This window comes from Mytilus californianus, unplaced genomic scaffold (assembly GCF_021869535.1).
Source record: "Mytilus californianus isolate M0D057914Y unplaced genomic scaffold, xbMytCali1.0.p SCAF_8, whole genome shotgun sequence".
Taxonomy (NCBI): Eukaryota; Metazoa; Mollusca; class Bivalvia; order Mytilida; family Mytilidae; genus Mytilus; species Mytilus californianus.
Window position 1 is genome coordinate 30,776,718 of NW_026262734.1, and position 26,143 is coordinate 30,802,860.

The 26,143-nt window shown below is 30.9% G+C and overlaps 1 protein-coding gene across 1 annotated transcript in view; it reads left to right on the forward strand.

Annotated features, from left to right (window-relative positions):
- Window positions 1–2,083: 2,083 nt before the first annotated feature.
- The window catches only part of LOC127711168 (LIM/homeobox protein Lhx5-like), a 29,021-nt gene continuing 4,961 nt past the window's right edge, over window positions 2,084–26,143 (forward strand). The window contains exons 1-4 of the mRNA XM_052217120.1: window positions 2,084–2,613; window positions 4,012–4,214; window positions 13,246–13,784; window positions 24,828–25,005. Of these exons, the coding sequence (XP_052073080.1) occupies window positions 2,402–2,613; window positions 4,012–4,214; window positions 13,246–13,784; window positions 24,828–25,005 (1,132 nt within the window). The 5' untranslated portion in view covers window positions 2,084–2,401. The remainder of the gene's footprint in view (window positions 2,614–4,011; window positions 4,215–13,245; window positions 13,785–24,827; window positions 25,006–26,143) is intronic.

A 26,143-nucleotide genomic window follows, 5' to 3' on the forward strand; every position in this document is an offset into this window, starting at 1 on the left:
AGGTGTTAAGGTGACGGTTAAATTCTGAAATAATGGAAGAAATTTGTCATCTTCTGTGTGAAATTATCTATAGGCGATATACATACATTTTCACACTTTTTCTGTAAAATAATCATAGATAGGCGGAAATGCCCTGAAGATTGCAAAAAAGATAGTATGTGCTTACGAATAACGAAATGTCAATGGTGAGATAATCATGTACACTGGAAATACAGTTTTTTTTTCAAATGAAAGTTATAGTAGATAAATGTCCGTGATAACTTTTAGATATGTTTTAGCAATAACTATATTTGGAAATGATGCAATATGTCAAGTTATTTCATTTTTGATAAAATTATCATTATTATTATTATTATTATATGAGTTGCAGAATACTTCCAAATTAAAAAAAGAATAAACTCAAACTAATACCTTAGCCAAAGTCGGGATATTTAGCGATTATATTGTTTTCATTGGTTTTAGTTGCCTGTGCGCATTTTCTTTTTTGAAGTTTGGTAGTTGTGTTTAAATGTTTTGTTTAATTATTTCAAGAAAAAAGATCTACTTCAGATATAACAACCAGATCCCTCTTCTTTTGTATCCTAGCAATTCCAAATTAAAACTCTCTATTCGCAATCGATAAAAGTAACATCATTTTTGAAGATACATCTTGTTTATGATCAGGTTTTAATTGCAGATTTATTGCCTTGGTTGATGGCTTCATTTCAATTTAAATGTGAAAATTTACTGTTTTAATTGATCTCGAATTTTAAACAGTAAAATATAAATGTGCATATAATAGTACTAAATGATATATAATTTATGGATGATGTTTTAAACGACAATTACTTGATTTTTATTTAGTGAATAAATTATTGAATAAATATAATGCATCAAATAAAATCCATAATATTAACAAACAAAGAAACACGACAAAATGTGTTGCGGTATTTCTTTAAGTTATAAGACTAACTCACATGGAATGCCTTTACTGACTATGTTCAATTTAAAACCAATGTGGTGTTAATTTGTCCACTTTTTATTTAAAATGTTAGTTTGTTGTTTAACGAGAATCGAGATAAAGAATAACTATAACAGCAGCACCATTCATTTGATTGATAGTGATTTCTTGGTATATTTAGGTAATATATATGTCTATGTGTTATACATATATTATACATGAAACAAGACTTTTATAAAGTATTTGTCTTGTCTACATTTGGGTATACTCTCTCTCTCTCTCTCTCTCTCTCTCTCTCTCTCTCTCAAACACACACAACATAATATGTTACATTTGTCACATTTACATGAATATATTTATATTTCAATGTATTTTTATTCTTACTGTCCTATCATAATAGTTAAATTTATCAGCAATAAAACAAAGGTTGAACTATATTTAATAGGAATTATAAATATTCGGACGACAGAAAATATCGGATCCCTAACAAAAGATGTTGAGACAGAGAGAATTTAATTCTCCGTAATAAAATATCATATAACGCCAAGATAACAATACTACGGACCTTAATTCTTTTATGGTGCTAGACCACAACAAACTGTCATTTCCAAAGCAAACATGCTTTAAAATCTTATAGAATTTCTCCGTACACATCGTGTGACATTTAACGCTAAATCAAAGTAAAAATTTTGCAAATATTGAAAGCTGTGGTGGATTATGTCTTTGGCACAATCCGTGAATATATGTACATTTTTATTATCACTGTCAATTGAACAAGCTTGAACGATTGTCTGATTTTTAAATACATATTTAATTTCTTACAAAAGCAAATATTTTATGAATAAAGGGTATTCTATGATTCATAGATTTTTTACAGAGAATGGAGAACCTATATACTATTCAGTAAGCCTCTACACCAAAAAGGTCACGATCCTCCTTACAAACGGTTACAATTATATTTTAATTCACATTTAATATTTAAATGATATTTCATTTGAAACGATAGCTGACGGCATAATTCACACCCTCTGTGCACATCCCATTGATCAGGCAGCAACGGACAGATATGATTGACGGCCAAATCAAAGCTAAGCCACGCCCCTAACTATTTGTCTAAATAATGTTACAGACTGGTGTTGAGAAATAAATGTTTGTACGTACCCATCTAACGGTCTAAGAAGTTTGTGATACTGAAAGTTGAAACTTATTTGTTAAAAAAATAACAATTACCATGCAAGTTTGAATAAGTTCTAGAAACAGTTAACTTTTTTAACAAGAAAATCAACTATTACAGATTTCGGAACAAAAACTTAAAATTTATTTTACCTTTAGAAGTGTGGATCGAACATGTTATAAATTGATTCATAAACCGAATAATTCTGTTGACATCATTTCTGGTACATTTGGAGGAATATAAATTTCCTCTAGTTTATAAGTTGGAAAACTTTTATTTTGGATTGTATGCATTCAACTTCCATTGTGGCGGTCGGACGGAAATCGGCAATGGTGCACTGCGCCGGATGCGAGCGCCCGATTTTGGACCGATTCTTACTTAATGTTTTGGACAGGGCTTGGCATGCTAAATGTGTGCAGTGTTCAGACTGCAAATCTTCTTTGACTGATAAATGTTTTTCAAGAGACGGAAAATTATTTTGTCGGAATGATTTCTTTAGGTAAGTTTTTTCCTTATATATTTGCATGATATAAATTTTTTTTTTTAGTCATGAACTTAAGATACATTATTTATACATATATTGTTTAAAATATAAAGTTGAATTTAATTGTGTACCTACGGTATTTTTTAATTCATTAAATTCAAGGTCAACTCTACCAAGGCAATGAACCCAATATTGCTATTATTACTTTAGTAAAATATTATTTTTGTCATGTTTATCATAAAGGTTTGAGCGATTGTATAGATAAGTGCTCGTTAACAGGCACTCACAACGCAAGAAAATTAGCACTATCAATATCTTAAAATTAAATAATTAATGGAGGAGTTGGTTATCTTTACAAATTTTTGTACTTCATCCCACATAGTAATCAATAGTGTCTGCTAGAAAATGCATTTTATTGTTTAAATATTAAATTATTTATAACATATCAAAATGTTTGTTAAAAAGTAAATAATACGACGTGAGAATTAAGCAGTTTCGAGCTTGTATTTATGTTTAATTTCATATGAAAGCAAATATGCTATTCTGCATCAATTTTTTATCGAATTTGAATAGATTCTAAAAGCAACGATTTCAAATAATGTCATTAAAATTTAAAATCTTTATGAAAATATACTGTAAAAACATTTTGCGTGGAAGACGAAAAATAATTTATAAACTCATAAACCACAAAACGGCATTGAGCAATCCCTTGAAATTTTAGTAAATTAATAATTGAAAATGATTTCCATATATAAGACAAAAAATGTATGAATTTATACATTCAAATTGCGGCATGATTTATTGACAGATTTATTAATAGAATTATTATATGATTCGTACAATTTCATGAAAGAGTTCCTTTGCTTGGAAAAACGCATTGATTTTCCTTAACGGATCAAGCGAAATATATTTGATGATTAAAAGCTATTTAAACTTGAAAGCAAATCAGAACAGATTGAAAATTATAAAGATAAATGGTAAAAATGTTAACTTTTAATTCAGGCAGTGTTATTGAAATGCTTAATTTGTTTTTTACTATCATCTAAACTAGTGTAAACATTTTTTCACAAATATATGTCCTACTTAATTAACAGATAAATGTCTTCAAAACAGTAAATATTACTCCAAACTATTACTGATAGTTTTTAATAATACTTTAATTTGCAAAAAAGAAACGAAAGATACCAAAGGGACAATCAATATTAAAAAAAAAAGAGAAACCGACAAAACCATGGCAAAAAACAAGAAACGAATAAAAGACAAACAACTGCAGTCTCAAAAATTTTACATAAAAAATAAAGACAGAACACTTTTATGCGTTTAATCTTTGTGAGAGGTTTTCATGGTCAAGATCTTTTGAATAATTTTCCACTGTAGAATTTAAAAAAAATCTTATTTTTCCTTTCTTTGCAGACGATATGGAACGAAATGTGCCGGATGTTCACAGGGTATCTCTCCAAACGACCTCGTGCGTCGTGCCAGAAATAAAGTATTTCACCTAAAATGTTTTACATGTATGATCTGTAGGAAACAGTTGTCAACAGGAGAAGAATTATATATTATGGACGAAAACAGATTTATCTGCAAGGAAGATTATATTAATAGTAAACTACAAGGTAATATTTGAATATCTACTCTCAAAATGTTCCAATTACTAAATTAGCTAACTTCCAAAATGTTCCAATTACTAAATTTGCTAACTTCCAAAATGTTTCAAAATTTTTGAATAGCCAAATTATTAACATCACCTTTTTTGTTGTGGTGTGCCTTAGATGGAGGTATATCCTCTAAAACATGTATGTATAGGGTTTATATGTACTTTAATATATAAGTTATATAAGTAATAACAGACCGTCTGTGTTCATTGTTTTGTATTAAGAATTGTATTAATCGCATTATTTATAAATAAATATTTACTCAAAAATCTGAAAACGAAATAACAATTTTATTTTTAAAGATTAAAATTCATTGGAATTTTTAGAACTGGAGATAAAATCCAAATGTCAACAACAGTAGCGAATGTCACCCATGTAAATTTGTAGCTTCTGGGTCATTTGTAAGTTGTCAATGATTAGGCTATATCAATGTACATTTTGAAACAGATACTAGCAATGTAAATCTCATTAACTGCTCTCCTCTATAGGGGGCCGAGGTGATAAGGCGTCAAAAACCCTATCGCCTAACGGTTAAGACATGAAACATTTTGTTTTTATATGTTAGAAACATGTAAACATCAGATATGTATGTATACATTATCCTATGATACTTTCCTGACATAGTAGTAGCAGTGCTTGTAGTTTTAACACCGACCTTTTGGAATTTTAATACTTCTCTGGTTATATGATTGCGAGCTAGTTCCACCGTTGAAATAGCTATACGTTTATTGTCGTTAACTTTTTGTTTTCCACCGACCTTTAAGACTCAGACTTCCTGAATGGATTCTCACCACGCTAGGCGACATATTAATAAATTTAAACATAATTTTAATTGACAAATGAGATGCTTGCGTAAAAAAGATATTTTACTACAGTCACTTGGTGCAGATATATTTAAACAAAGTGATGAAAACAGCACCTAGTGTCCTATTAAAACCTTTTGTATGAAAAAAGAAAAATGTAAATATTAAAATCCCTGATAAAACTTGAATATTTCTATATTCCTTCAAAACATCTGTGTCGACATCTTAAGTGAGAAAAATAAAAGTAAGAATAAGGTACTTATAAGACAGTCAAGTTTACATAGAAATTTAGAACCGGGATAAGTTGTATGGGCTAAATCTTGAAAAAGAAGTCTTTTCAACACGTTGTGTGTACAAAATATTAAGATTACCTGTCTTGGGTTGTTCAAACAATTATAGGGTTCTATATCCCTTCAAATGTCAACATACTCGTTTTGTGTACCCGATTTTTTGTCAATAAAAGTCTAAGACAATGAAAATTCAAACAATCTTTCAAAAATTAAACTTGTTGCGATTTTTATTTTTATCGGCTCTTAAGTACTACATGACATTCTGAATAGCAGAACAAATAATGTATTACGAAGATGTGAAGAACTTATTTTTTTAATTGTCAAACATTTGTTTAAATTTAGACAATAGAACAAGCACCTGCAATGGAATATTGAATTTAATTTAAATTCTAAATTTGGTTTACCATTGTGAAGATGTAAATAAAATATATATATTTTAGCATATTTAACCTTCTTAGTGTAAAGTTCTATTTATTTTAACAATTTTTCCTTTAACAATGTAAACGGTGTATGTATATTTTTGTTGAAAATATTAGTAACATAATATCCGTGTTTATCAGCGGCGATGATATTCTAAATCAACAAATTCCATTTCAAAATATGTATAAACGAGTTGCTTATCTGAATAAAAATAAACAGAATTTTTACATCTTAAATGTCTACTCTTTCACGTATACCGAAGAATTACAAATTTTTAACCGTGCATAATAAAAACCCCAAGCTTAAATAATTACGTATCACTAAAGTTCCACAGTGAGACATTTTATATTTCAATTCATATGTGCATGTTGGATTCTAGAGACTGGTGGCAACGTTTTGTGAATAGTGATCCTCCCCGGAATTACATAGCAGAAAAGTGAAACGACATTGCGTGAGGTTATGGCTGTAAAACAAAGAACTGTCTAACAACCAAATACACCCTACTCATAAACATGAAAAATAGGTGTCGGAATATTCCCTATGAAGGAATTATGTCTATTATCCATTCTTCTGTTTGACAGACAATAAAATATGAAAGATTGTTCATTTAGCACATAGGGAAAATATTTGTGAATTCTTGCTGAGTTTAAACGCAAAACTGCACGAGGGTGACCCTATGGTATTCGAAAAATGGCCGCAGTCGTCTAAAAAATTCGAACTTAATTTTTACTATACTCATTGATAATTCTGTACGTCATGTCATGTTTGGAAGTCAACCTAATGCTCTTAATATGTATTTCTTAATTTGATCTGACATATCAAAGACGAAGCTAGAAAAGCGCCCTCAATGGTGTCGTCTGGTGTTAATTTGTTAGTTTAATGACAAATTACTTACAATTTATATATTGACACGAGAAGGCAAATAAGCCTTTTTCCCTTTACACCAGAAACAATTAAGTAATATTTGATAACATTGAACAGAAAAATTTCAGATTATACAAACTTTGTACAAAAGTTTCCAAATCTGACCTGGTCATCCTTACAAAAACTATTTTTTAAACAATAAAATACTTTCGAACTTTAAATGTATACAAATATATAGTTATGCAGTCACCTGTATTTATCAATCAAGACTTCAAAAATTTTCAGTTGACACTTTTGATTTTGAAATTAAGATTAAATGCAAACCAACGTATCTTCGTTCATTACTGATGATAAATTTAGTCCGTCAGTTTCGAGAATTGTTTAACCATTAATTCGACCTATCATTACACTTCATTTGCAATCTTGATTGAATTGCGATAAATAACCACTACAGCTATTTTAAAAATGTTTTCTTTTTCTAAAATCAAAGGTCTTTGTACGCATATTATCACGCACAGTTAATAAAAGGGTTTGAACATCATCGGCTTGTCATTAATGCAAATTCGATTGCTTGTCTAATCGACGTCTTAACGGTTCTTCGTAATCTTTTCTGCAGTTGCTGCGAGTCAATTTAACCCAGCACGCGCGCTTTTAGGACATTTTATTGCTATTAAACACATTAACATTTTTCTTCCAAAAATTATAAAATGTTATATTATTTAATTGAAATATTCTTATTATAAATAAGCAAAATTCACATCGCATACTTGAAAGCTTGTAAGCCTATATACTAATAGCAATTGCTGAAAAAAACAAGAACTTAGACATATCAATGAAGCAACGTTTTTAAGTAAGAGTTATACTTTTCTTTTGTCTATCATTCTAAAAATACAAATTGGTTGCAATATATACAATAAATATTTGTATCGATAGTTCAGCCATATGTAGTTTACATTGGACCGTATGTACATTCCAGTTTCTATTATGTTGGGTAAATTGTGAAGAATATTTGTGACTCAACAGAAAAACCATAATAAGTATGATCTATATTTAATAATGTCTCACGCGAGAGTAAATTTTCTGCTTCAACGATAAACGAAAAAATTAAATTATCATTTACCAGCTTTCGGCAACCATTTCTATAACCTTATTTTGTTAATAACCCGCAAAACTTTTCTTCATCTGGAGAAATAGTTGATTGAGTAAATCATTCGCATTGCGAATCAGACACGATGGTTGTCCATTTCACAAAATTGCATTACAGAGGTGTAAATTTCATTAGTCTTGAATGATGTTGTTATGAACTCTCATACCATCTTAGTTATTACAGAATTCAGCCGTTACGCGTGTTCAGAACTGACCACAACTAATCGCTACCGAGTCCCTTGTGTGAGAAACTATTTCACGCCTTTCCTCAGAGATATAACGAATATCATAATTGCTATTTCAGAAAATCCCATTCTAGAAGTAATTTATCGCATGCAATTGTAAGATTTTTTTTTAGAAATTCAGTGTAAAAATATTTTGAGCACATTTAAAATACGAATTTGATATTCATGAAGATGATTAATCTTTGGAATTTATTACAAACACACAGTTATATACGTGTAGTAGAAAATGACTTCATACATTGAAAAAAGATTTTTTCAAACTTCGCAAGAATATTTTATTGAAATATAATCAAAGAAATTGCCCTTTTTGAAGTTTCTTTGTTCTTATGAGTAACAGTAACCCTATATGACTGTTTAAACGACAAAAACGAATTTTACAAGATCTTTAAAATATCGTAACTTTGACATAACTTTTACCAAACGCCAGGATTTCTTTAGACATAAAACCATGGCGCCGTTATAGATGTGAACCATCTGAAAAGGATCTTTTTATTTTCGAATTGAAACATAAACCATTTTGTGCTTTAAAAGACATGTTTAAACGTTTTATTTCAATTAAGATACTCGTTAAATGGTATATAATTCAAGAGTTGGCAGGAAAATCTCGTTACCGGTCTCGTGGCCTTCGGAGACTCGACAGTGGGAGGTTCCCTTTCATCTCATACTATTAGAAAATATGAAAGCAACATAATAATTTCATTTCAATGTAAAATGATAAGGAAGAAGAACATACAAATTGTGAACCTTGTATTTCATTTGGTAGACTTAGTGGCGTACATTTATAGTAGTTTGTAAACAATTGAAAAAGAAATGTTGATTTCTTTGGATGCCTGCCCCCAAATCTCTTTGATCAGTTGTGCGTTTCACTTGGCTGCATTTATGTACTTTAAATGCTTAATTTTCAACAAGACAGATATACATTTATCTGGCCCATTTATAAACGGATATTCGTTAAGTATTCTAAATTCCGGATCAATAGCGGTTGATTGCGTTGTTTTGCTGTTTCATGTGTTTTCATCATCCGAGATACGTCTGATTTAGTCTAAAATATTTATGACGTGTTTAAGAGAAATTATTGGATTCAATAGAATCTTCTTTAAATCTTCAGCTAATGATTAATTGATATAATTAATCATATCTTTCAGTACAGGTCCTTATCCGATTCCGCACATCGAGGATATCGACCCGTCCCAGGAACGTTTATTTGAACAGTCGGTTTGTTCATTGTATCGATCAAGGCCAGGACGATGCTGATAGAACGAGAAATGCTCCTCGAAATTTGAGTAGAGGTACTTGAAATGGATAATTCGACCAAAAGCCTGAATCATGCCGTCTCAAGTCAAACGAATACCTTTAAATAATAATGCAAGAGGATCTAGGGGCAATAATGTCGGATTTATATAGAAAAAAATGTACGATGATGCTTTAACCTATACGTTTACAGAACCCAAGTGATAAATATCTTTGCAGGGAAGAACTTGTTGTTTACTCACAATAACCATTGCAAGTGAAGTACATACTTCAGGAATTTCGATCACTCATTTAAACAACGTGAATAAGAGGAGGTGTGGTGTAGGATCAATGAGACAGCAGTCCAACTGTAAACAAACAAATAATCCAAATATGAGCATCTTTATACTAGATATATATCAAAGTGCCATATATTCCTTGCATTTGGGGTGGTTTTCTTTTCTTTTATTAAATCGTTTCGGTGGTCTTGTATCAGTTCTCGTCCTGAGAGTGGGACTGAGGTTGTAGGATCGATTCTCAAATGGCTGTTAGAATTGGTTCTTAAAATTGGTATTAACATTCTGCGTGCTCCACTAAAAGAAATATTTGAAAAAAATAAGTAAAAACACAGCAAATATACACAGATGCAAAGGTTACTTCTTGCATACTATTGACTCGATTGTAAATAATAATCAGTGAGCTCAAAGATTCAATAAGTTTTAAATATCAAAACGGTGTGGCCAAGAAACCTCAAGAATCTATAATATCCTAATGTCATCCGTCTATTAAATATCTTCTGGAAACAATAAATATGGAACAATTGCGGAAAAGTCAATGTTTCAACTTGTGACCAAAACAAAAATAACAATAAAGAAAACCTTAATAATGACGTTGAAAAAAAATAATTTTTAATTCTTTTTTGCAATATTTGACATGCACATTTTGTATAGAACAGCAGACGACAAGTGTAAAAATGGGAGAAAATTGGATTTTCAAGTCCAAATCATTTGTGTAGGACTTGTTAAGCATGCGAAGTTATTACATTAAGCTTCAAGAGGTTCGTTTATTCCATTACATTGAGCAATACCTCGTGGGTTCCTTTGAAGATCATATTTTTCTCCGCCGGTGATTTTTATGTGTATCGAAGCTAAAGTATGTTGACTACATTTTAAACTCGAATGACGGTAATTTGTTATAATAGCTCTGATTGGTTCCCAAAAGGTTACAAATAAACTCTTGTGGTTAAGGGCTATGAAAATGTGTAAATGCTGAAAATCTCAATCTGTTAGAATAAAATGACGACATTTACTTGTCCTTTTGGAGTAAATATGTTTAAAATAGTTGTTATTGGATATTAAGTAACTAACATCTTTCAAATTCAAATTTGACAGGAATGCTATGTTAATAGAAACGAATGGTTATTTTCAATCTTTTCATATTTTCACATTTTTTTTGCGTGTTTCCAGTTAATTCAGTTTAGCAGAAACCTTATCTTTCTTCACGTCGTGACTTATATGGGCACAAACATAGAATATTAGTCATTGCAATTCTTTTTTGTTTTTGTTTCTTTTTTTTTTTTGGGGGGGGGGGTTAAAACATTTTCAGAGTAAATTTTAAATGGAGTCATGAAAAGTTAAAATTTTCAGTGTCATTTCATTATTGTACAGTGAAATTAAATTGTTCAAAGTATACACATTTAACGACAGACACACCTGTAAAGTAACAACTAATATGAACTGATATTATAATTATCTTGTCATATTTGAGAATTTTCCAATACAATCGAATTAGTGTTGTTCGAAAACAAAAACTTATTATGTAACCGGAACATCTCTGTCTTGTCTATGATGGCTCTGATATCACCCAATTCATTTTCTTTGGGTATCGTATATCAGTAATGTCGGCAAAACAAAGCCTTAGTCAATTTCCATGCCACACCTGGGAAAATAACCGCAACTAAATAAGAAAACATTGTGTGTATCTCCTGTAAGCAGAAATTATAAATATTTTATTGAAAAGTAATCCAATTTATTATAGATAAATATTATAGTATTTTACAATGTTACAGGTTTGCAAGTAAATTCCCATAACTTAATGTGAATTATTTAATATTTCAGCAGAACTTAAATAAGGCGATTCCGTTGAATTTTATATTGTGTGTTGGCACTCACTAAAATACCTCACAAACAGATTAGGCATATATGTACAAGTGTTTTCGCCGAATTCATGACTTCGAGGGTTAACTATAAGTACTCGTCTGGCCAGTCCATGCCGCTCTGAAATTATAGACAAATTTATAAATTCACACATACATTTGGTCATATTAATACACTATAAACTCATATAAATTATCCTATTTCCATAAGACCCATTCCCACAGAAGGCAGACTATGAAAAGACATTTTTAACTTTGTATACATCATATTTTCTGTTCATTGGCGTGTATCACGACTTACAAAAAGCTAACTACAAGCGCTTTTCTCGCGTCAAGGAGCACACCACGATATAACTACACCAGCATCAAATTTGCTCCTCTGCATAAATTATGTTCCTATTAGAATTCCATAACATCCCGTCCCCCACTGTTTCCAATTCTTTCTATAACAAAGATAGAGATCAAGACAGATTATGTCTTTATGAAAACTACATTTTTTATTCAGTTTCTCAGATAAAGAGGACGGAAAAAATATTTACTTTTTTACCACGCACGTTACATTAATCGATGGTAGTTATACCAAGCTATTCGTCAAACAGACTTTTTTCTTGCTTTTGAATATTTGTAATTGATGATCAGTTCAGTATAGTTTGTTTCTGAATAAAAGAACTTTGTGGTTTTTTTTTAATATGAACATTAGAAAATGAAAGGATATGGAGTAAATGTACATGGGACAAAATCGCACACAATACATAGAAAACATAGAAAATTATCAATGAACAGGGCTTATATTTTGTTGTTTTGTTTTAAAGATTAACAGATTTTGTTGGCACAACTATATGGTATCTACCAAAATCTTAACAGATTCAGATTCAGATGCAATATTTTATTAGAGTCTCACAACATACAAATATATAGATTCACAGGATAACATATGACACAATTAAAACATTTGCAATGTAAAGAGCAATCTTATAAAGATTTACGAGAGACTTTAAAGACACAGCATATGTGTACATGTTTACACACCTACATTTAAAATTTACAGCAGTGTTGCGACTGTTTCAAGTCAAACACACCATCTCAAAATATTATGTACAGGCATATTCGGCACTAATTATTATTTAAAAAAGCTGTGCACTTTCTGGTAAAATTAATCTGTGAAAAAATTGTACAGGAAAGTGTACCAAAATATACCACTGAGGTTTATTCAAAGTATGAAAATTAAAATTTCTAAATTGGATACAGTAATTATGCACGGAAGCATCTTATATTTTAATATAAGACAGTTTTTATATGAGAAAACATTTTCAGTTTTGGACTGCAATGCATTATTTCATACATAAAAAATTACAAAAAATGGAAAATAATACTTTATATAAATGGTATGCGATCGAAGCGCTATTCTGGATATACTCTCATAAGGAACGCTCAAAGTCGAATATTTGAAAATATATATCAAAAGTCACTTAAAGTTCAAATGCCTCTCTCTCTCTCTCATTCATAAAATATCTTATCTTCTTTTTCTGTACAAATGCGGAAAATAACACCACCTTTACTATTGATTATTTTACCTGGCGCAAAAATTCTGGTTAGTACTTCGGATTGTCAGGAATTCGACTGGTACCATATGGTACAGATTGATGATGGGATACAGATTTGGGGTGGTATTTTCTAATTTACAGGAAAAACTTCAGTATATTTTCATCCGTGTCAAATTAAATCCATCTGTACCACGGTCCGATGCTTATCAAAATTTTTGCCCAAACTTGAACATTTTCCAATTATAAATTTTAATTGGCAAATCACATATGGTGTTTTCTTATTTTTCATAACCAGGATCGTCGGATATAGAAGACGAAGGTGATTTAGACAGCGCTTTAGAGCAACAGACCAGTTTGTCTGATAAAGACTTCAGTATTGATGGTGACAACCAAGACTTAGATTCCAAAGAAAATATTATATTGAATAATCACCATAACAATCTTGCAAATAACAATATTACGAACAATAATCTGGACGACAAAAGTATAATGAACTCTCCTCAATCCAGTCCGGAACCACTCAAAGAGGACGACACATCATTGTTGAAAATATCATCGGACTCTAATCATAGTACACAGAGCTGTGATACGAACGGAAATTCCATTCATCCAAACTCAAATGTAACTCCGGATAGTAATAGGTCAGGAGACGAAGCTATTGACGGAACAAACGGGAATTCAACTGCTGGGTCGAAACGTAGAGGACCTAGAACAACAATAAAAGCTAAACAATTAGAAACTTTGAAGGCAGCTTTTAATGCCACGCCTAAACCAACCCGACACATACGAGAACAATTGGCACAGGAGACTGGTCTCAACATGAGGGTCATACAGGTCAGTTTTTATCTTTTTTAAAAGAGTTATCTATCTTGTTTCAGAATCATTCATTCATATTGTGTAGCTTTAATTGCTATTTTGCCCAGATTAGCTTTTATATTGCTTTTTTGTTGACTGACATCAAACCGATATTCCAATAAGAGATTATATATTATACCCTAAGCTCATCATCGAAATTTGTCTGGTTTGGCCCCCGTTCATTTGAAACCAAACTGCTGTACCGAAATACCATTTTTGCATTTTATTATTAAATAATTATAATTTCAACATATCTTTTAAGAGAATTATATAGTTTATGATTAAGGCAAGCACTTTATAAAAAGCTTGGATACTTCCAATTTTAACGGAAGCACCAGTGATACAAAAATAATGTGAGCCATTAAATGTTGAACGTATAGATGAAGAAAATATGCAGTATTTTATAGTGAGTTTCGTTTCAATATTACAATTTTCATCAATTATATAATAATAAATGTAAATAATGGAATGTGAAGCCATATGTTTTTCCTTGAGAAATTACTGCAACCTTCCGGATACGGTTCTTATAAATAAAAAAATTCAAAACTCTTAGAACACTGGCTCACCGTAAAGTTACGAATACATAGCCTCTAAGTTTTGCATACAACATCGTCGTTGTTTTGCTAAAGGAAACCCATAATGTCATTTTGATCAAAACATAAAAAAGAAGGCGCACAATGCCATTAAGTACTAAGGATTTTCTGAAAAATGCTCTCCAAATTAACATCGACATGGAAAATACTGTGTTTTGCTATGCTTTTACTTTAAAGTAGAAAATAAACAAAGCATTTAATTTTAATACGCCTGACATGGATTTCATTCAAACAAGACTCGTCAGTGGCGCTCAAACCTTTAAAGATGTTAAAAAAACAATATAATTACGAAGCTGAATCTGAAGACTTTCTTGAGGTGTCGCTAAATGAAGTTATTGGTTTGAGAAGGGTGACCGACGGACAAACGACCTCACCGATCACTGTACATCAAAGCTATATTGGATATAGGGTGTTGTTCCACAGCTAACAGGAACAAAATTTGAAAGTGTGACTGTCATTAAACAATTAAGTATATGCATATCAAATATTTTTTTAAGTTTATTTAACTTTGATGTAGATAATAATGATGGGTGGTCTGAATCTACTAGATGTTGATGACAAGATTACCTATACCGTCTTCTGCATATCTTCTCCAACTGTGTACGGACTTTGTATATGCACTTTTCGCGGAGTGATTGATGGATACCAGACATATATCACTCCGCGACACAAAGTAGTCAATTATACACTATCCAAATGCTTTACTTTGGCAACAGTTTGATTCAAACAGCGTTCTTGTAGAAGCCGTCAGTGATATTTTCAGAGCATTTTCTTGCGAAAAGATAAAAAGGTCAAGTTCATCTTATCTCAGAATATTTTTTTTCTTGTGATAGCCATCATAACGAGTGTAATTAGGATTTCTCCCTACTTCAACGCAAAACTTAATGAACAAAACATTTCAGAACCAAGAGCTTCATGTAATATCACGTCTGGTCTTGCTAAGTCACAGGACATACGATGTTTTAATTTGATTTGTATATACCATTTTGTCAGGTATTATATATAAATGTCTTTTACACCCCTTCTATAGCAGGAAGAGGAAATGCCTTTATAAAATTAAAAGGGTAGAATATGTTGCTGCATTAAGATTACTATATACATGTATAAGTTTTAAGCTTTTGAGTTTTGAGTTTTGAGTGAGTTTGAAAACGGCTTTAGATTTTAGTTCATTTTCCTTAATAGCGACACTTCGTTCTTATGATACGTGATGCTTACGGAATGAACATTTAAAAAATAATTTTGTCCATTTCAACAATTGAAATCCTCTTGTTTCGTTTCAATGTAAATACTTTGTTATTATTCGGTTAAAGAATCCGATTCAAATTGCCAAACTCGTTGAAGATTTTATACAAGAGAATATAGTGTAATTTGAATCCGTAAAGAAACTATATTTTTAAAGCTGTACGTACAACTCGTTGAATATGTTAAGTTGGATCAAATTATTTTAGATTTGTGTTTTAAATGGGAATGGAATTTTATACGATCCACCCCTTATAACGGTGTTATATTTCAAATTGTTCATTCAAAGTAAAGAACAATAGACCATGATTTTCTGACGGGTCTTGTCTTTGTCGTGTTGTTTAGACGCCGTTGGTTATTTTTATTTCATTTGCATCGAGAAGTTTTAAAGGGTACCACGCTGAGACCGATGACATTTAAAAAGGTGTTCATAATTTGAGATGTTTCAAAACCTACTTTAATTTTTTTATAAAACAAAGATAGTGTTAGGACTTTTTGGGTATGAGAAATGTTTTGATTGGTATTTTCATATTGAACTCTGTATGAATTAAGTGTCGTCTGCGGTGACGTCACAAAACCATGCTCCTTGTTTCAATGTTGTGAAAAATAAAACAATGTTCGTCTGGACTTGCATGTTTAGTTCGTTTTTAACATAATAGATGTATCAAACATGTAAAACTGTAAATTAAAAATTCTCATTATCTTAACTTGAATTGCAAATTGTCCATAGAAATAGGAATATCCATGAAATTTGATTATCAGAGATGTGATAAGGCATGCCATGAAAATTATATGTTTAGAGGCCTAATTTGAGTTTGTTGATCATTAGTTTCAATAAAATTACAGTCCAGAGGCAAATTACGTGATTTACAAAAAAGATTATAATAATTAAACAAGATCGATCGATGAAAATTAATGACCTAAAATTATCAGAAGAAGAGCGAATAAAATTATAAGAAAGCTATATAAATATTATTTCCCTAAAAAACAAAACCTTTAAAAATTGGGGAACGGTATGAACTAGTTATTCAATAATCACATTTGGATATCAAAATCATAAAACGCCAACATTTTAAACGATATTGTTGTTAAAAAAAATCCACTTCAGACTAAATTATTCTAAATGCAATACGAGCCTGTACATGTAATTCAGTTTACATTAAAAAAAATTATGGGTGTATGTGAAAAACCGAGACCTAGGTCGGAAATGAACCGTGTAGATTCCGTGATCTGTCATTTGACAAGACAACTTGTTTTTAAAGCGATGTTCTTTTATTAAGTAGTTCTTTTTCATTTCATTTCCATCAACAAGATATACCACCCAGTTGAAGACCTCAACGAAACAGATTTTGTGATAACTCGCGTCCTTATTCACGTATAACCATATTGGAACGCATACAAATCGATCTAAAAAAGATCACAACTACTTTTTTGATTAATGAAGTTATGAATTGAGAATAGATGTTGTTTTTAAATTCAACACTAGAAAAGAGAAAATGATAAATGAGCTACCACCCCATTAGTTTGTGACGTTTCACATCTAATGACTTAGCCCATTATACATTCTCTAATATACATTTTGCCGTCAAATAAAGATATTTTACATTCATTCCTAATGCATACAATTTAGTCATCTAATGTATGTTCAGGATTTTAAAATATAATAATAACATAAGTGATAAACAACTAAATATGCAGAAAATATTTTGCAACAAAAAAAATGTATAAGTCTAAAAGTTCAAAGTTATTCTGGAGTCATTAACGGTAGAGCCCTATTCAGATATGGATAAAAGTACATTTTAATATGATTTTTATAGTATTCGAATATGTATTTTTTTGTTTCCTGTATGATTTTATAAATTAACAAGGTCAAAAGACATTAACATTTTTTCACGTAAAAAGCCGTGATAAAAGACGTTTTAATGTGTTTGGAAACAACAAAAACCCATTAATTTCAATTTGAAAAAAAATCACTTGATGATTATTTTCAATAATTGATATAAAATTTATTAATGATTTTGTGATTATTTAATTTTTCATGTCAGATGATGTAAATTTTCTTATCGTTGTCAATAAATTGTTGAAAAATGAGTAATCTTTGATTCTGTTTATTATCATGTTTATGATCATTGATTGACCTATTCTTTCTAAATTGATGAAAATTAGGAGAAAACGCTCATTATGTCCCATTAAATAGCAATCAAACGAGACTGGAATTACGGGATTACTGACACACAAATAAGACGTAAACGACAAAGGACATCCGAACGGGATAAACATCTACAATTAGAAAGAAACATAAACATCACCTAGTTTATTAATTGTTTATCAATTAATCGAAGTTTTTTTTAGTTAATTATACTTTTTCAATCAATAAAATAGTTTAATCCTGTTGTGTGATAGTCGCACTCCTATTTTAATGGTGGACTGGCTAGCTTCTTTGTCTAAAAGAAAAAGTAAAAAAATTAATGATCCATTTTATAAGCATTGATTACTGAAGTTCATTTAAATGAATAATTTATATAAATATTTTTAATTTTGAAGACCATAGTTCACGGACTTTTTGTCAAGGTAAACACAGCAGTGCATCTGTACGATATTTGTCTTGACTTTAGTATTTAACACCTTAAATTTTTAATGAAAATGTCATTCCCCAAATCAGGCTATTGGTACTTTGTTAAGCGTGTTACTTGTGAATCATAGCACAAGATACATTTTTATCCATGTGTTTTTATATGTCTTAATAATAATATAACAAAGATAGATTCAATTTGATTTAAGACCAAACTGAAGAACCATTTTGAAGATATTTAATTCATACCAAAAAGATGAAAATCTGAAGACGTAACTTACGCACTTGCAAGACAGAATATTCAGAAACAGTCGAGGTTATTATACGAAGTATGTCAGTAACCCCGCCGTAGCCTTCCAAGTCAGTTTTGCATGTTAAGGTTTAGAGAGGAGTGAAACTTGGGAAACTTAATTATCATATAAATTGGAATTGTTCGGAAGAAGATTTGATCATGTTTTGTCGTATTGATCAGTTTTAGTCTTCATGTATTTTGTGTATCCAGTAATAATTGCTTGCATATGAAGGAATAGAAAGTTTGGTGTATGTAGTTTTAAATAAATTTAACATAATGGCTCCGTTTTCCTTTCTATTTAAATTCAAAGATATTCTGTAAAGCGTTCTCATAAGCCAACACCATGGAAACATACTCTTTTATTTATAAGGGGGAAAATGAAAATATCAAGGTGAAACACATCTCCTTATTACAAACAGTAAAAACACCGTAAATTAGGCATTAGATTAAAGTAAAAAAAATATTGGTTTTATAACATTTCCAGGCTGAGTAGCTAGATATGTAATTACACATTCATATATAATGTGTTATAGTTTTCTTACAAATTTAGCTAAAATAAGGGGAAATGAATGTTTTATTAGACTATAAAATTAAAATTATGAATTAATGTTCCATTATGACCAGTGTTGGAATATTTTGTCCACTTTTTACATTATAAATACGGTTTTAAGTATTTTTAATATGTATTAAACTAAAACAGATAAAATATATCACCATTTAACGTTACGTCCGTAAAATCACGTGAATTAACTAGCTAGTAACTGTATTGTATTCTGAAGCATACGTCCTTAAGTTTATATATAATTATAAGGTATACATGCTGACATTATAAATGTGACGTTAAATAGTTTTTTTACTTTCTATATTGGAGTACACATAACACTTCGAAAATGCATAAATTATCATTTTATTATTATGTTAATTCGACTTTTAGATCTTTTTTTCCAATTTTATGTAGAATATTTGAATACAGTTAACTATTTAACACACACATATATATATACAGGAAGCAACCAGCCTAAAGTTTTATTGGAGTTATTTCCTGGTTTGGCTACAATCTGTAGCGCATTATACATTTATTTTATGTATATCTATTTCTTAATCATATCTATATCAGTTTCTTTTACTATTTTTATTTTAAAACATCAATTCCTGTTTTTCTTACATGTGGATATTTATATTCAATGTCTAAGCATCCAACAAATACAGAGTAAAACATGTTAATCATTTTCCTAATGAATATATGGAAGGTACATCTATAACTCGAATAATTCAAACCATCATCGTCTCCGGTTCTATCCCCTTTCTTCGAGGTTGAGCGAAATAAACGACTGGAATATTTGTGTTACCTTATCCCAAGAAAAGTTACTATGGGAAAAGAGTGAAAACAAAGAAAATACAGTTATTTGATGATATATATAATTCTCTAATGAGACTGTCAAAATTCTATTTTATATATGTGTGTACCATATGTATAACAAATGCGATTATGTCATTTTGAAAAATATGTTAGTGTAAAATTGTTTCCTCCAATTTCTATTAACGTGATTGTTAAATTTAAAAAGAAACGTATGACATGCCTAAGTACTGTTTTTTCGAATTTATGTTTCACGTGTGTTTTAACCCAAAATTCGCAGTTTAAGAGTCTATCAGTATTTTCAAAAGCGTACACTAAAGCATTTTGAGGGGTTAACAACGACGGTCATAAACAAACTGTATTCTGTTGTACAGCCATGAGAATACTGACACACTAGAAGTCTAATCTTAATCAACTTTTGTCAACTCACAAAATTTTCATAAGATAGTAAAACGTTTTAATCCTGATGCCTTTTTTTGTTGATTTTATTTCTTCTTCATATTCATACCGACATTATTAGTTCTATAATCATGCTTTTCCGCTCGTAATATCTTTCTGACTTACAGACATACATGGAATTTGTACTATAGCTAGCTATAAATGTAAACGAACGTTTGTATACATAATGATACAAGAACATATGAATTGAATGTTAAGGCACTTGTCCATTGTTGCAACTCATATGGTGACACCCGAAGGTCTATATTGATTTACTCGTATTGTGGCGTTACTGTCTTATTGACGTTTGTCTCACATGTCATTCGTTTATATTTTGATGAATGCTTTAATTTCCGCATCTAAGTTCTTCAGAATATTACTGCCAAACTGTATACTTCATGAAAGTTGTGTTTTCTGAAACCAAAGCAGTGAACTGAAATTGATATAACAAGTCAGGAACAATAAAGAAATTGTTATTCCAGTGTAAACTACGTTTTACCATTTTGAACACTTAATTTGCACAGCAGGAACATTTCGGAATTGATTTTCTTTTAAGGTGAAACAATACCTGTTAAACGTGGTATACGGCGATATACGCACTTACCCTAACGGGAAGCCATTCTGATCGTGAATATTTTCTGAGATCGTTTTTATACATTATAAAAAGCATAGATGCATGCAGTGATGTTTTCGTTTGCATCTTAGTTCCGATTCTAAAACTCCACGATGTAGACAAATTAACGAGTTAAAAGTTAAAAACTTTCTCTATATAATTGTATACAGAATCTTTACGCATCGTCTGGCTAGAAAAAAATAGCTATATGAAATTTTACAAATATCATTTGCTGCATTTAAACCCTAGGTGTCTTAAATTCCATCGAGTGAAAATTCGTGTTCTTAAGAGGATTACATTTGGAAATCCTATGTTTATTCAGAAAATGTATTGTTGCGTTGCGTACCAGTTACCGTTTCGAAAAACATTACAATAAAAGCTGAAACATAGCCGGCCAGGTGGTCAATCCGGTTTAATTCAGCCTTGAAATAGACAACCAATGTTCTTTCGGGTGCGTCGTGGTGATGTGGGGATTTGAACCTAAAAATCGCATTAACAACAATTTGATTAGAATTAACTTGAAATTTACTTAAAATATATCATGTTGGTAAGAGTTAAGCTGACCGAAGTTTTCAATATGATTAAAAAGAACCCACAGCTCCATGTAAAAGCGTTCCGTTGCCATAAACAAACTTACGGTATCATAATATTAAACTCTTTTCACGCGCACCTGTTAATAAGTCATAATATCGATATTTTCTTCAATAAAAGTGGTAATAACAACACACGTGTATTTTATTGTAGCAAAATAAGAAAATAATTTTTGTAAATCTTGGAAGCTCGTGGAGTAAGTATCAGTTTGAAGTACACGCAGTAATAATATTTTGTCGAAGCAGCAACGTTAAGATCCTTAGGCCAACACAATACATACGTTTCGGACGAGTACAGGTTGAACAATAAATAAAATCATAAACTCAAAAGTTAAATAAATGAGAATGTTACAGAACAATGCAATGACAATATATTAATTTTTGCTGGGAATTTGGATTGAAAAATTGATAGGGACAAGTAATCTATACAGGCCTCAAGATGCTACCTAAAGAGTAGTATACATGGATGTATAAACATGGTTTTGCGTTTTTCGTGACCATACATGTGTTTTTATGTACATTACGAATTTTAAATAGCTTCTGATCATTACATGGTTTATGCTTCTTCCATATACTGCCCATATTCAACATGTTGAATATTCTTTTTTAATCACAATTGAATATCCTAGCCCATTTTGTGAAATAACACGGTAATGAAAATGTGTATAAACCGGATACAAAATTCATTAAGGCCTTTGTTGTTTTCCGAAATAAAAATTGTTGTTTCAATTTTTAAAGCAATAAAGACTAAAGTCCTTATAACGTTTTCATAAACCTGAAGTAGTAAAGTAAACATTTATGTTAACCAAAGTCGATTAAGGACTTAAATAATAATGAATGGATGATTTACTTTTAAAAAGCACGGATTTGTATACAAAAATTGTATAACGGGAAACATTTGTGCAAATAGCACTTTTATATCAATAACGCCATATTGACCAAACAGTTCGATGTTTTTCCTATTATTTTACTATTTCTCCTATACCTTATTGTTCGAAACATTTTGCTGACGGCGATTTACGTGACTTTATTTTCTAATACTTTTGTTTGGAATTTCTATTGCCGCTATTCGCACCTGCCTGGAAGGAAGTTTTAGATGGTCAATAATAATTATTTTATGTTTTTCTTACCATTTTAATCGCATTTGATCTTTTCATACATTTCAACAACAAATCTTTGTTTATTATCTAAATCCAAGTAACAATAAAATCTGAAATCTAGACCGGAACGATCATGAAAAGTGAAACGTACAAATGTAACTGTCAATGGTCGGTAATCGTTAATAGTTACGTCTTTTTCAATACCAATGCCTATAGGTATATCTAACTTCGTCCTACTATTGTTGTACCACCTCGGTGTGGGGTAATTTTATAAGTACCATGGTGTCAAAAAGACCCGTATCTACTGTAAAAAGAACTCAACTCTGCTTTTTATCTGTGATGTCAAGATGTTCGGTGTTTTATTTCGGATGACAATATAATTATAGACCATTTTAAACTTTCCCGTTTTACATATGTAGAATGTTTTGAGACTATGTCAGTACATAAAGCCCACCGTTGAGGCGTGCTGACTCAGGCCTCTCTAATTGATGATATGTTATTTTAACACACCTGGCCATTCTTACAGAACTTGGATAGAATTCTTGTCTTGTTTACCTATGTGCCTCTCTACAGTGATTACATACGGCAACAATAGAATACGTTACATCTGTCACAAAAGGTTCATGGGTGTTTCCAAAGAAAATTCTACTTTGGCATCCTTGCAAATGATAATTTTTGAAAGAAGAGAATTTCAATTCTCAGGTTTTCTCTTTACTAAAATACAAATGTATAGACAGAATATAGCCATAGGTCAAACTTAAATATTATGATTCAAACATCTTTTATCTTCAGACATCTACAATGTATTTACAATAAATACTGTCTTGCCCTGATATTTAGGTGCAAAATTAGCTTTGTTTTGAGATAACTCTGAGCGTATTAGAAATTCATGACCTGATATTTCACTAGTTTTGTTTACAGCTAGTACACTTGTTAAACAATTCCTAAATTGGTTCAAAATGAGGAAAGCCTATAGGATTTAAGGACGAATATGTATACTTCATTCACTTCGGAATAGTAGTCTATTCATGTTTCACAGATACTTTATGCCAAATCTTTGCAACATTATATTTAAAGTGCCATGTGCTTGACACATTTCTGGTAGATCATATCGGTTTCTTGACACAATAACATTTGTGCAGTTGGTCTTTGTTATGGCTGAGGAGGCCATAGAAGTAATGACACCGACGATGTAGCACTTCTTGTAACGTGAAACTTTGTTTTTATTCAATTTAGATTATAAAATATCCTACACTTTTGTACTACTTCTATGGTGTCACGTCTGTTTCAATTTTGAGTAAAAGAAAGCCAGTATTCTGCCTATCACAATATGAAAAGTTAACTACAAAACACTTCCTTGTTCTTTTTTTTCTTTTCATTTTGATCAATGTTTTTACGTTAACAATGTTTTCTGTAAGTTTACTTCTGTCTTGACATGAAATATTATTGATATGTTCATTTGCTGGAAATTTACTGTTTATAAAATGCCGAATTATTCAAAATACTAAGGATTTTCTACCCCTAGGAAAAGATTGCCGTATAGTAAGTTGTATTTGGTACAACTTTGAAACCATGACACGTTATATTTGATTTGGCATTCTATCTGATTTGATTCGAGCGCCATTGATGGGTCTTATGCAGACAGAACGCGCGACACTGGCGTACCAAATTATAATCCTGGTATCTATGTAACCGGAATAATTCAGTCCCTCTCCGTGATCGACTCCTCCATTCGCGAGTGTAGCCATCGTAGAGCAGCGGAATATAACGACTGAATTATTCAGGTTAGGTATCTTTGGTGAGTTTTTACAGTGAATAACTTAGATGGCACATGGTCAGTGATGGCACATGGTCAGTGATGGCACATGGTCAGTGATGGCACTGACATATCTCAGAAAATGTAATGTGTTTGTTGGTCATTTTACTGTATTTTAACAAATGTAATTTAACAGTAAAATGACCAACAAACACATTAAATTTGAAATAGTGAAATGTTAGAGATTTTCCTTTAATAATTAATCTACTGCAACATCACCACCATGACAAAAAGTTGTTAAGAATGTAATTTATTATTACCATCTGACAGTTTCCTCCAAGGTAACAAAACCAAAGATAGTATTTGTCGGTTTTCTGTTACTTCTTTAGTTGTCCTTTTGTCTTTTCTTGTTCGTTTAAGTTCTATTTATTTTCATGCAAAATTTTATATATATACATACATACTATTGCAGGTTTGGTTCCAAAATAGAAGGTCAAAGGAAAGAAGAATGAAACAACTAAGTGCTTTGGGAGCTAGACGACATTTCTTCCGGAATCCACGACGTATGAGGGCTTTAAGGGCTGGAATGTCTCCTAGTGAATTAGATGAGGAGATGATGGGAGGAGGACCGGGCTTTGGATATTTTTCGGGTAAATATTTCACTTAATTCTATGCGAATTTGTCTTTCGTGTATGCTATTTGTCGCTGAGGGATTCACGTTTTTTCTTCAAATCAGCCTGATTTCATCAAAAATGCTGATTCTTTATCTCTACTACTATATGTTTTCAAAATTAGCAGAAACATATATTTGTTAGATAAACATAGATCAAAACTTTGAGATTGTATTTTTATTTATTGTAGCCACATCTTTATGTTTTGTTCGAAAATGAATCTGCGACATCTAAGCCTCTATTCATCATGTTAAATGATGGCATGGCTTGGAGATCCTTTAACGATTTTATATCATAAATACGGAACGCAGTTGGGTTGAACTAAGCCAGAGGATTATGAGATTTGGGTATCCATGAATTTTAATGTCAGTTCGAGTGCATCTTAATGACTCTTCAAAGTCCCTTAGGATACTTCGGTTTCTAAAACGCACAAAAAACCATGAAATACAGTATGAATCTTTGACAGAACTAAATCTCAAAACAAAACAAACATGTTTCATTCAAGACCGATCTGCAGTTTTGTAATAAATTGGGAGTTTTAAAAAAAATCAGAATGGTTGATACATTAGTAGTTTTATTGATTTGGAGTTGCAAAAGAAAATCTAAGGGATTTGTAAGATCCCGATGGGATAAGGTTATTAAAAAAACTCCGGAATATATTAAATTTTGTTTGGAAAAGAAGCTTAGCTAGATATAGAGATTGCCATAATTCAGATGACTTGACATATAAGCAAATCGTCCTGATTATCAGATTATGGAACCCGAACAATTTTAAATTATACTTGCATACATGAATTATTTAAGGTAATGAACACATTTTTTTTGCGTTTGTAAAAGGTAATATTGAAGATAAAAAATAGTACCGAATCTGATTTCGAATATCACCTGCTTAAACAATATTATTTCTATTCATGTTTGTATTTACGAAGACAATAAAACGATAATGATAAAAAAAAAATAAAGTTCCAGGGTCCTTATTTCTTCAAGACTTTATATTTTTATGAACGTAAGCATTGCATTATTAATGCCCCTATGCCATGTACGGATAGTTAAACATAGATATAGCACGAGTTTATGGCTTACGCTTCAATAAGATGTTCGGAAATTATAAATATTT